The sequence below is a fragment of the Parus major genome, chromosome 6, assembly GCF_001522545.3.
Source record: "Parus major isolate Abel chromosome 6, Parus_major1.1, whole genome shotgun sequence".
NCBI lineage: Eukaryota > Metazoa > Chordata > Aves > Passeriformes > Paridae > Parus > Parus major.
Window position 1 is genome coordinate 22,005,312 of NC_031775.1, and position 12,456 is coordinate 22,017,767.

At 41.4% G+C, this 12,456-nt stretch overlaps 1 protein-coding gene across 4 annotated transcripts in view; it reads right to left on the reverse strand.

Moving 5' to 3' along the window:
• The window catches only part of NT5C2 (5'-nucleotidase, cytosolic II), a 63,786-nt gene that overhangs the window by 18,798 nt on the left and 32,532 nt on the right, over window positions 1-12,456 (reverse strand). For 3 of the 4 annotated variants that reach the window (XM_015633142.3, XM_015633141.1, XM_033515481.1), the window contains one exon: window positions 12,068-12,141. In XM_015633142.3, the coding sequence (XP_015488628.1) occupies window positions 12,068-12,141 (74 nt within the window). Of the gene's footprint in view, window positions 1-12,067; window positions 12,142-12,265; window positions 12,416-12,456 lie in introns of all 4 variants that reach the window. The other variant, XM_015633143.2, reaches the window with a different exon arrangement.

Genomic DNA, 12,456 nt, shown 5'->3' on the forward strand with positions numbered 1-12,456 from the left:
CAGCTCAGGGATAATTAGGAGAAAGAGGCTACAAGCACATTGTCCAAGTGATACAAATCCTTCATGTTTCTCTCAGACACAGAGCAAGCGGTTCAAGAAAAGGTCTTGTGCTCTTTTTGGGGCTTTGCCATTATGGTCCATTCCTCAGTCAGTAACAAATTATTCCTTTCAGGACACTCTCACACCATACAATGCCTGCTTGTGTCAATGCAGGGGACTTGGGAGACTGAGTCAGGAGCTACTCTGGGAACCTGAGAAGAGAATTTTGCCCTATACCTTGAAGTTGCTCCCAGCGAGAGCCTCACACACAGGTCAGTCTGTGGTGCACATCTGCATTTAAACTTGGACACGCTTTCACTTGGGCTTTCATGGGCAAAGCACTGCAGGATAAACCAGCACCAAAGCTGCACACAGAGCTGCACTGCAGTGCTCTCGCTGGCAAGCACACACAGGGAGAACGCCAGAGATATTTTGCAACTTACAGGTATGCACAGAGTAATCAAGAATTATCATTGAGATTCAATTTGCACTGAATACAAAGCTGAACTGGTTGGAATGATGTTGCAAAAATGACCCACAGAAGTATGCAGAGCTCCTGGAAGGCTTCTCTGAAAATAAATGTTTAAAGCCTGTTTTGTTTCAAAATGAATACCTGGGGAAGGCTAAAGTGCATGTGATGCCTCTGCTTAAGCTGTGGCGAGGAGAAAGCCCTCTAAGGGCTGCGTGTATCTTCTCTTGTTTCTCCTACACACACAAATTTACACAGGAGAGTTTCTCACTGAAGATGTAACATGGTTTGTTCCAGGGCTTGCCAACACTTCCTGCAAGGTACTCATGGATCTTGGGAGAGAAGCAGGAGTTGAAGTTACGATAATGATCCCTTTCTGCACTGCTTCAGTCGTCTCCCATTTGTGAGATGTGTTTGCTGTCTCACACTGCACACCTGCAAGCAGTCCTGCCTGCCATTTTATTTCCTAACACTATGGACTTGGTGCTTGTAAAACCCCTGAACTGGGAGCAGTGACAAGATACTGATTTCCCATACCACCGAGGCAGCTTTGAGGAATCAGCTCCCTTTCACCAGAGCCCTCGTCTAGGAAGGGAAAAACGAGCTCAGGAGGTTGCTGCAACAACAGAAGCCTGCAGGGAGAGCAGCTCCTCCAGGCAGAGAGGCAGAGTCAGGACCACTAAATGATAACCTGAAGTATCATTTGAACCTGCCTCTGGTTTTTCCCCATCAGTTGCTCTCTTATGCCCTACCACCTCCTGAAGGAATTTCATCCCTTCCATCTGCCAATTCCTCACCTGCCTTTCCTCCCAGCTGGAAGGCAAGAGCAGCCCAGGGAAAGGCGCTTGTGATGCCCCCCAAAACAAACCTACACTGTCGGGGCACTTCACAGGAGCAGCTGCTTCCTGCTCTGATCCCTTGGGCACACACTGTCTCCACTCCTTCCCCACGCAGATGCTGAGAGCACTGTCTGTGCTGTTGACTTTCAGGTGTCCAGATAAGATCAGTATTTCTTAAACTAGAGGTGATGACCTCCTCCAAAAGGGTTGCAAAAAAACTTTAACAAATACTCAATCTTCAGAAATGTTACCCACTCTCTGGGTTCTCCAGAGGTCACACAAAGCCAAAATGTAGACAGATAATGCACAGGGTTCCGCCTTTTCTCCGAAGCACAGGAAATGCAGCTCAACTATTTTGTGTTAAGTCTTGAAGAAATGAAAGTAAAATAACTAAAAACAGTTTTTTTCAGTTACTGCTTATTCTCGCGAGTAAGACATGCAAATCAGGCGGTTAGGGACATACATGGGCAGGTGGAGAGCTGGTATCCAGATTTATACATCTCAGGCAAAACATGCATAATTAAACTTGTACAAATACATCTCTGAAATTACACAAACCTGACTTAAAGAGCAGGATCAAAGTGTTGCACTGGATTGCACCACAAATAAGTAATGTGTAGTGGCTTTGGTTCGCAAAGTATGCCAGTATGTATTAGGAAGAGATTTATATCAGTGTTGAACTGACAAAACCTGCTTAATTAAAGCCTTGAGGACTGAGATCCATTTTTACAAATCCATTTTCTGTAACAATACAAATATCTATGTATCCTGCCTCAACAATGTCTATCAAATGAGATTCTAGTGTCCTAGAACAGATAGATCTATCCCCAGAGCTCTCCATTCTGTCAGTATCTCCTTTGCACATGGCCCCAAATCCAGGCACTTGGTGTCCACTACGCTGTGTCTATGACAGTCAGCCCTGCACAACAACCATACCACTGGCTATTTCACACAAGCTCCAAATACTCATCCCCTGGCACTTCTGATGACCTGACCTGCAACTCCAGCTGAGAATCCAGAGGGAAACAGCCAGTGACCAGTGCTGGAGGTGTTTGGGACATTGGACTTAATTAAAAAGCAAAGCCCAGTGAAATAACAATACCAATTAAATGTACTTCTAAGTGTTGGGCAAGCATTTCACATACTGCCATAGTGTAAGGAAAGTCTGTGTCAGCTGTAGGGCCAGAGGTCTGAGGATCCCCAGAAGTAACCAGGCAGTGAGGAATGCTATCTGACCTCTGTACACTGACCCTCCTTTCAGGGTATCTTATCTTCAAAATTTGTTACAGAGCAATGCCACTTTTCATACACAAGTGGAAAAGAGGAGGATTTCTGCTCCAGCATACTAATGACTTCAGCCTCTGTGTTACACGGCCTTTTCTAATCAGGCAGGTATTGTCAGGCACGGCTACTGAAATGTAACAAAAGGGGAATGCTAAGGTTTCTCAAGCTATGCTGCTCTCCATGTTAATGTTATTCATTACTTACATAGGAAGGAATCTGAAATGTCATGTTTGAATTTCACACCTGGGTGTTAACTACCCTCAGTTTTGACAGTGCAGTCAGACTGCTCAGCTCTGATGGGAGCCCAGACTCACGCTTGGCTTGCACAGCCTGGCAGGGTGCTGTCACTTTGCACTGGAAATAAAGCTGAGGATTGTCTTTCCCATGAGAACTAGAAACCCTACAGTGGTACCTGTACTTTGGGATCCTCTGTAGAAACACTCATCTGGCTTGGCAATCCCAGGGACAGGGATAAGCACAGACCTCCAGATCCCCTTGACTTGCATCTCTCTTTCCAATGACACATCAAGGGTTACCCTCAACTCCTGCCACAGCCACTGAACGCATTTTACTTCACAGTGTCCTCACTGGACATGAAGGGAAAAACACTCCTATTTAAAGCTCTGGTGTGTCCAGCAGTGGTTTGGGTCATCTCTGCCCACTTAAATGTGTGCCCTGCCTGCAGGCAATGGAGTAGAGCACCTTTGGGCTGCGCTGACCTGGGAGCCCAGTGCCTGTAAACAAACTGACAAAGTGGAAAACGTGCCTGGTTGCAACCACAAGAAATCCCAAATGAAACCCATGGGACAGCTCATATGTTTTCAGTTAGGGATGTGGTGAACTTCTGACTTGCCATTTGTTTATTAACTCAGCTGAACTGTGACCATAAAGGGTTTGTCTACAGTCAAAATGAGTTGAAAACCAATTAGGAACAGACTCCAGTCCTCTTGACTCCTGGGGTTTGATTTTAAGCACTAAACCATAAATAAAAATGCACAGTATTATGGAAAGCAGAACTGCAGCATTTCAGCCTATATTTAAATTGACTTTTCAAAATACCAAACAAAATGGGTAGCAATATTGGTTTGTTTCTTTGAATTTTTAATTTTTCAGCCTAAATGAGAAGAAACTGCTTCCATAGTGAATATAATTTTCACCTACCCGTAGAAACCTTTTCAAACACAGAAGTGACCTGTGCAGTAAGACAAAGCTTAGCTTTAAAGCAAACTTCAATACTTAATGTGCCTTTTCTATTTCACTAAAAATTAAGTATTTGTAGTGGTCAGCAAACAAAACCTTGACAAAACCTCCAGGTGCATCCCAAAATATTTTTGTATGCTTAACGTGCAAGCTGCTCTGCCCTGCACGAGCAGCCAGACCTTGCACAGCGCCTTTGTGCCCACAGATGTTTTCGACAGTAAATCTTACCACAGAAGTTAAGGCAAGGGTCACTAATCATCAGAGGTTTGCATCTTTTGGATGAGAGCTTCAGTGGCTCCATGGCACCCTTTTCTGATGATGCCAGGGGCTCTGGGTGGGAAGCAGAGCTCCCCTACCAGGGCTCTGCAGTCTCCAGCCTCAGCAGAGCCCGTAAAACAGCGACGCACCCTCTGCAGCCTAAGAGCAGTGGAAAATTCCTTACTTGTAATGCTCCTGCAAACATCCCCAAGCGCACAGCATAGCTTTCAGCTCTAAAACCCCTAACCTGGAACTGTATCAGCTCCCCTTCTCCCGCTCTGCATGCTAACAGGGTGTGTAAAGACAGGATTTGTTTTTGCTTCAAGGACTGACACAGCACTCTATGTGCAGCCTGGCTGTGAATTGCTGGGTCTACACTTCAGGTTGTTTCTAGTGCTACATTTCTACTTGTATTAAAAACAAGTGTTGTCAAGTATCATCAGCTTTAACTCTTCCCAAAGCAGGCTTATTAGTGCTCTCATTGGTAAATTCCAGATATTTTTAGCTCTCTGCTGCTGCACTTTGTTTGCCTTCGATGTTACAAAGATTTGGGCTGTTTGAATATGCCTCAGAGGCTGGCAAAGCAGAGCTTAGTGTTGGAAAGATTTCTTCTGCTGAATAAAAATGAATGGCTTGAGGTAAGAACAGCAGCACTGAGGTCACATTGTGCATGTTGAGAGAAGCAACTCAGACTTTGCATTTCAAGGAAACTTCAGTTTGTCTATTTTTATAGGTGGTATAACTTTCCTTTGCACTGGATTAATATTTTAAAAATGACTACAGAGTCACTTTTCTTTCACAGGAAATTTTTACAGTTTCCCTAACACAAGAGAATGCTTTTTGTACTTAACAAATGGCCTTCACAATTTACCTCTCTCAGATACAGCCCACTGCGAGTTATAATCCCATATTGGAAATATCCCTGCATTTCCATGGAAACAAACTACTGTGCCAAAATATGGGCTTAGTTCTTCAATAAAGACTTATGAACAGGAAAGAAATAGTTTCTTAGGCTTCAGGTTCAAACATAATTTGCTAGCATCTAAAAATAAGAATCAAATTACCTAAAGGCCTAGTAGTCACTACTACAATATATCTAAGGCATTTTTCAGGTTTATCGGTGTCTGAGAGATCCATCTTCTTATTTTTCTCCATATTCACTGAAGAAAGTGAGCCTCCAAGGCTGCACATTTGTTTAACAGTGTGCACCTGGGCTTAGATGCAGTACAAGTGCCCATGCTGGCAAGAAGCCACATGCAGAAGTTTTTCTGTAGTGCTAAAATAAGGCATTCACAAAGCAATGGCACACAAATGATCTCAGAGTTAAAGCCTTCTGTACTCTCAGCTTTGGTTCCTCCTACAGAGTAAGCTGTTTGAGTCATCACAAGGGTATTTGCAACTTAATAGTACTTCTGTTGTGGTATTAAGATTACTAGATAAGGGGGTCGATTAGATTGAAAAATGCCTCCCTATTTTCATCGTCTAGCAAGGCGAGAGCTCGCCTTGGTACACTAACAGCCTGCTGACCCAGCTTGGTGTTATCATCATGTTTTTAAGAGCAAGAAAACAGAATATAGCAGCTTTTGAAACTCTCCTTACACTGTGAAGACTCCTTCTTTCAGCAGCTTCTGTTTATCACTCCGATTCTTCAAGGATCCACAGACAGCAGATTAGCAGTTTGTCAGTCAGTGATTTACTGGGACAGAGCAAGCAACACATGCTTTCTCCACTCCTCATTCCCAATGCCAGCATGTGAGATCCCACAGCTCCAGACCTCATTTGCTCATTACACAGCTTTAAATGGTCAGGCTCTGAAGAGCAGCAACACAAAGAGAGCAGGGACAATAACCACTGCACTGGTATTTGAAAAGACATCCAGCTCAAAGCATACTCGGAACAATTTGGCTTCTCCATCTGCCTTTAGCTTTAAAACACCAGTGGCTAAACCAGCCTCTGAAATCTGCGAAATCTGCACCTGTTAAACTGGCAATGTGCAAATGTGAAAAGGCAGACAGCAGATGTGCGTCAGGGCAACTCCCGGTCCTGGCTGGGCGAGCTGGAAGGCTTCTCCTGCACATCTACCAATTCCTTTCTCCAGCCACCACATTATTTCTGTATGACCTAAAAAACTGCATTATCCACAAACTGGGAAAGAAGCAAAAATTGCTTAGTATCTCCCCAAAAGAGCCTCAAAGCTGTAGTCCTTACGTCATAACGAAACTAAAGGCAAACCTTTAAGCTAAGCAGGAGAGCCTCGTTAGAACATCTGCATTAGAGTTCAGCACTAATAAACAGATAATAACAGCACCTGAACTGACATTCAGATATGCTGTAGTTGTTTACATTACAAACTCAGTAGTTTAAGCATTCAGTTTCATCTTTCATGTATAAAACTCCCACATTTATAATTTATTTTTCATTTGTGCAATCCAGAAATTTTTGCATACAAGGTACAAATTTATGAGTTCCATTCCTCAGTTGTGCAGAGTGAAACACAGGAACCTGATAGACTCAGCTACAGTAAAAACAGAAGATGGACTGAAGAACCAGTTCTCAATTCTGCTGTCACCTTTTCTCCCAGATCACACACAGCAACAATCCAATTCTACCTTCAGGCTGAATGTATCTTTTCCAGAGTCAACAGGTAAAGAAAAGCATTTAAAAAATAAGATTAGGGTGTGAAAAATTTTCCACTTCCAAATTGCAAGGATGGCTTTGACACAAACACCCACCTGAGGAAAGGGCAAAACCTGTTTATGCATGTTGCACTTTGGATTGAGTTGGGAAAGACTAAAACTGTCTTTCCTGTATCTTTTCCCATGGGATGAGAAGGGCAGTGGTACAAGCTGAAAGCATAAGCAATTTTGCAATAAAATCTTTGCAGTGCACCAAACCTTGGTATTAAATTGGCAATGTTTCCAGGACACATGCTATATTCCAATCAGGTTATGTTGCATTAATCACATTTGCACACAATAAAACCAGTATTTTTCAAGCCTCATTTCCCCTCCTTTTTTATTGAAACTGCTTTCAGCAGCCATTGATAATTTTATTATCAATTTCAGGAGAACACAGAAGCAGCAATGAATTAAGCACAGGAAAAGCATTCCAAATGAAAGCATCCTGTCTACTGATATTACCTCTTATCTGTTTCATATAGAAGATAAAACTTTCAACAAGGCTGTAACTTTTGGAGAAGAGTAGTCACAGAAGAATCTTTTCAAGCACAATTGAGTTTGTAATTCTTACTATGCCTCTCTATTTGCCAATGGCCCAGTGTGAAATTACAGCCAGTTTGGGAACCCCACTGCTTTAGCTCTGCTCCTGTCAAGGGACATCTATCCATCACCTCATTGTGCAGCCTGTCCCATTTAAGAGCTGGTAATGCCAAGGCCTCCTGCATTATTTGGATCCAGATCTAATAATTAAGTGCAGCTCACACTGAGTAGGAAGCAGCCAAATAAAATGCTGTGTGAAAGCAATCTGTCCCTGCTGCATTTCCAATGGAAGTCAGCAACTCCTCAGGCTCAGGTGAGTGCACAGTGAAGACTCTCCACTGACATACCCTTATTTTACTTTCTGCACTTAGCAGTAAACACAAAACAGAGAAGGCTGTGAATCTTTTGGGTTGCATGGAACATTTTCCTTTACCAAAACACAGGCAGCTTTGACAGTACTGGTGAAAAAAGGGAGGCAGACCAGAATTGTTTGTGACTGTTGATCTTCTGTCTGGGTAAATAAGCAGAGATGAATCATTCAGATAATAAATGAAACTACAATTTAGCAAACAAAAAATAACTACAAAAGGACCTTCAATCTCTCTATTTTAAACAGGAATCATTCAATAATTCTCAGTTCTGCCCTGACAGCAAATTCAGCCCTGGGTGTAATGCCATGGCTTCCCAAGGAGCAAGGGCACCGTAGGGAACTGGCAGGGCCTCGCTCCCAGGCTGGCAGGCAGCAAGGCCAGAGGCAGGGAATGAAGGGCTGCATAACATCACAGAAACTTGTCTTAACCTCCACTAACAGCAAGGGCTGAAATAGCTGATGACTCTTGCTTGTGTCAACTGCTGCAACACTTTAAACAGCAGCTACTTAACTAAGCACACAAACCACAATCAACCCCTGCTGCTCCTCCTGCTCCTTCCACTTGCCTCCCAGTAACACCTAGCTTTAAAAAGCATTATTTTATGTACCAAATGTGATTCCCAAACAGATTGAATAGGAAGGGGACAGCCAGTTTCATAAATAACACAGAATTCTGAACCTCTAGTATTAGTGTATCTATAACATGAACCTAGGGAGATTTGGAATTTTCCGTACACATAATAGATCTTACTCACCCCATGAGAATACAACAACAATCCTTTATGAGAAAACAAGAAATCTAAAACCTGTGAGAGTTAGTTCAATTTGCTTTAATTTTATTTTCCCAGCAGTCAAAATTAATTCTAGATGTAATCACTGTGATTACAAATTCAACTATTTAGGGCCCATCCTTCCTCAGAAGAAAAAGCTAAAACCTTCAGGCTCTTCTACACAAAAAGACTTTGTTTGCCCAACCCAACCATTAACAGTATTTCTCAACCCTATGCAAGGAGAGAGTCAAGCACAATCAGGGAACACAGGAGTTGTTTACAATAATTTGAAGTTTCACCTAATTTTGGCTTGAAAGCAAACAAAACCACTGTGAAAATGCTGGATCAGACAGCCTTGAATTCCTTTAAATTCTGAGTTAAGTGGTTCTTTAATTTAGTAACTCTAAGAAATATTACTCTATAACACATGAAATTGTACTTTATGTACAATGTAACATGATGATACTAAAACTGCCCTCAGCTGGCAAGCTGACATTCTCAGACATGCTGGTAGTAGAACACGATCACTGCAGCATGTGCATGGTAGCTGTTACTACAGACTTCAAAATGGAAATGCCATGTCCCTACCAAAATTAGATTATTCTAGACAGAAAAGAGTAGTAAGTAAGTTGTAAGTAGATCTGTGTCCTTAAATTCATAAGGTACAAGACTAAAACTGTCTCAAGCTTCTAAAGTTCAAAAAACATTAAACGATTCTGACTTTTCTGGTACTGAACCACCTCCTAAGGAAGATTTTGGTGCTACCAATGGTCATTGATTTGTAAAGAAGAAAGAGACAAGACAGCAATACTCCTTTACATGACAGGTAATTCAGTGTGTATCAAAATAATCATTCTTCTGAGATGGCAAATGTATTACAGTCATCAGACTATTTCTGATGTGAAAGCACACAATAGAAGGGGATGTCACATACAGATTTTGGCAGGGTCAATGACTCTGCCTGCCTTAAATTGTTGAATAAGAGGATTGTGCTTGGGATATTTCAAAAAGCATTGCAGAAAAATCGCCTAGCAATGAAAGTACAAATGCAGAAAACTAGATGAGGAGCTAATGACACTGGAGATGTTTCTGCTCTTTTCCTTGGCCTATTTACGTGTTTTGAATGGTCTCCAAAAGGCTTCTGCTCAGCATGCACCATCTGGTATGCAGATACCATTTCCAGATGTTAAATTACACATAAACTGGCTTTTTACATTGGGTTTTTTTTTTCCTTTTTTTTTTTTTTAAATCAAGACAAGTAGCATGTCTATGTGAAAGAGTGGGTAAAGGATAATGTGACCAATCAGAAAACACAACAGGGTCTCATGAATGCACTAACTATAGCATATTACTGTAATACTTCACTTGTCCCACTTCTTCATTATCATTTCCAATTAATTTATTGTAATTGTAATCGTATTCTAACACTGCAATCTTTAAAGTCCCCACAGTGGATTAGCATTTTTCTTGTATGAAAGCTATAAATAGCTAATAATGGTCAGATAATAAAAGCCCACAGGGAGAGGAAAGGATGACTCTGAGACATAAGAATACAATCAGGTAATTTTAAAGGTTAATTTCCAGTTCGAGTGGAAAAAAGGGAAATAGTACTTACCAGTAATAATGTTTTTCATCTGCAAAAGGTGTTCCAACATAATTTCATTCTCACAATTCCTAGTGAAATGATCTGCAACTATTAGCTCTGTTGTACCATGGAAGAAGTCACAGGACAGTAGCTTACCCCAGAGGGGTCTAGATTTACAGTTTTCTGCTCAGACCATATCTCATTTCTTTTTCTGCCTCACACCCTGCCACTCAACTCCCCTAAATGCACTGACTTAGCCTTCTCAACTGGAGCACTGTGATCTTCCAGCCTTGGAAGCCCCATGTTTTTATGTCCCTTGTACTGCTTTAGGATGCTTGAAAAATTCACATTTTGTCCTTTCATCAAATCAAGCATCATTTTGTGGATACCTACACATTTGCTCTGTGTTTACAGGAACGAAGAACATTTGAGTCAAATGAACACTCAGATAAGTGAGGACAGTGCTGAAGCTCTTCTTCTGCCAGGATGAAATTTAGCAACAAACTTCATGCTTCACACCAGCCCCAGTGGGATCACCTGGGTCCTTGGGAAGTGCTGCCACTTTCTTTGCAAAAGGCACAGAAGTTGTTTTTCTGTTACTGAAGTGAAACTCTCAACTTTTTCTTTTCTTTTCTTTTTTTAAAAGCATTTACTTTTGAACAACTTCATGCACCCCTTAAAAGCACTGCCATAAGACTGTCACAGCTGGGAAACACAAACAGAAAGCACGTGCCTCCTGTCATATCCAGATTAACAACGATATACTTCATGACTTAAAAAGTGGCAAGAACTTTAAACAGATGTATAAATAAGGTGTTGAACTTTTTATATGTAACTACTTCCTTGTAGATAAATGAACACAAGGAACTGATCTAAATATAAACTGCAACTACCTGCCACAGTCTCCAAAATTGCTCCTTGCAGTTGAACCATGAGCCTATGGAAATCTTCCTGCCCTTCACTTAGCCTCTGACCCCAGCTCTGACCCTCACACTGTCCCCAGCCACATTACTCATCTCTCATTCCTTCTCAGTACACAGTAACCAGATGACCACAGCTGACATACTGCATTAACCTATTATTAGGTGACCCTGACACTGTACCTCACATTTTCTCAGTTCATATACACAACAACTCTAAACTGAAACATTAATGGTGATAGGAACTTTTTATCCATTAACTTGGAAGTGGTAATGAGAAAGAAGGAAGGACGGTACATGATACCAACACAGTTACAGCCAGCCTGTGTGATACTATAACTTAAGAAAGTGGAAGTGAGCTTTTTATCTTCTCTTAAAAGATATTATTTTTATCTTAATTATCTTAAAATACATAACATGAAAGTCTGACTATGAAGAAAATGGTAGCTTTATTTCCTCTCATCAAAAGTCTCAGGGAACTTGCCTGCTGAGTATCTGAAAGATGAAGAAGTCATGCAAACTATTTTATGAAACTGAAAGATCTTATACAACCTCCCAAAGCTTATCTGTCATAAAGAATGGGCAAAGCTTTATGAATTAACTGATTCAGCTGACACAAGGCACTCCCCTTGCCATGCCTCTTCTTGAAATGAGTCACTGATGTGGCTAACCCAGGAAGGGGAAAGAGGAAAACCTATTGAAAAATTACTCTCCCAGGACACAAGAGAACCTGCTGGCCAAAGGTATAGCCTATTATATGCACCAAGGATGAAAATAATCACCTTGTTATTCAAAGCCAAGCATGCACAAGGGGCATTGTCAAAATACAGTGGAATCTAAGGAAGCCAACTTATTAAGGTTTGATTTTCTCGACACCCATAATCACTTAAAACTGCACCACAGTAACATGGCTTGTGACCAAATACAGCTTGCAGATAACAAATTTAAGGGAAACACCTAAAATGGAAGTGCAATGAATAGTGAAAGATACATTTTCTAACAGAAGAAGCACCTGTTAACTGGAGTATCCCAATCAGCTTTTTGCTGTTTTTTGCTCAGCAAGAAACAGTATTCCAAACTAAGTCAGTGTTCAAAAAACTTAAGAAGATACTCACCAGCAAGTGTATAGTCCATATCAAAACCAAAGCACTTTATCTTTTCCATGGCTAAACTTCTGTTTACAAAGACCCTGAAAAGAGAGAAGAAATTTCACCAGAGGTACAAGCATTTTCAAAATACTCCCCTTTTAGAACAAACACATTCTGCCACTGTCAGAATGTCTGGCTTCCATAGGGCAAAATCAGCCACTATACCTGAAAACAGAGTCAAGTCTCATTTTTTGTGAGTTCTCCTGATGCGAAGCCATGACTTTGTGGAGTTCTTCTAATTATTGGTATGCTGTCCAAAGACATACACGCATGCATGCACACACACACAGCCTTCCATGTGACCTGCAAAAATTCCTAAGAATAGAAGTGCAAAATCTCCTGAAGCAGAATTCAGA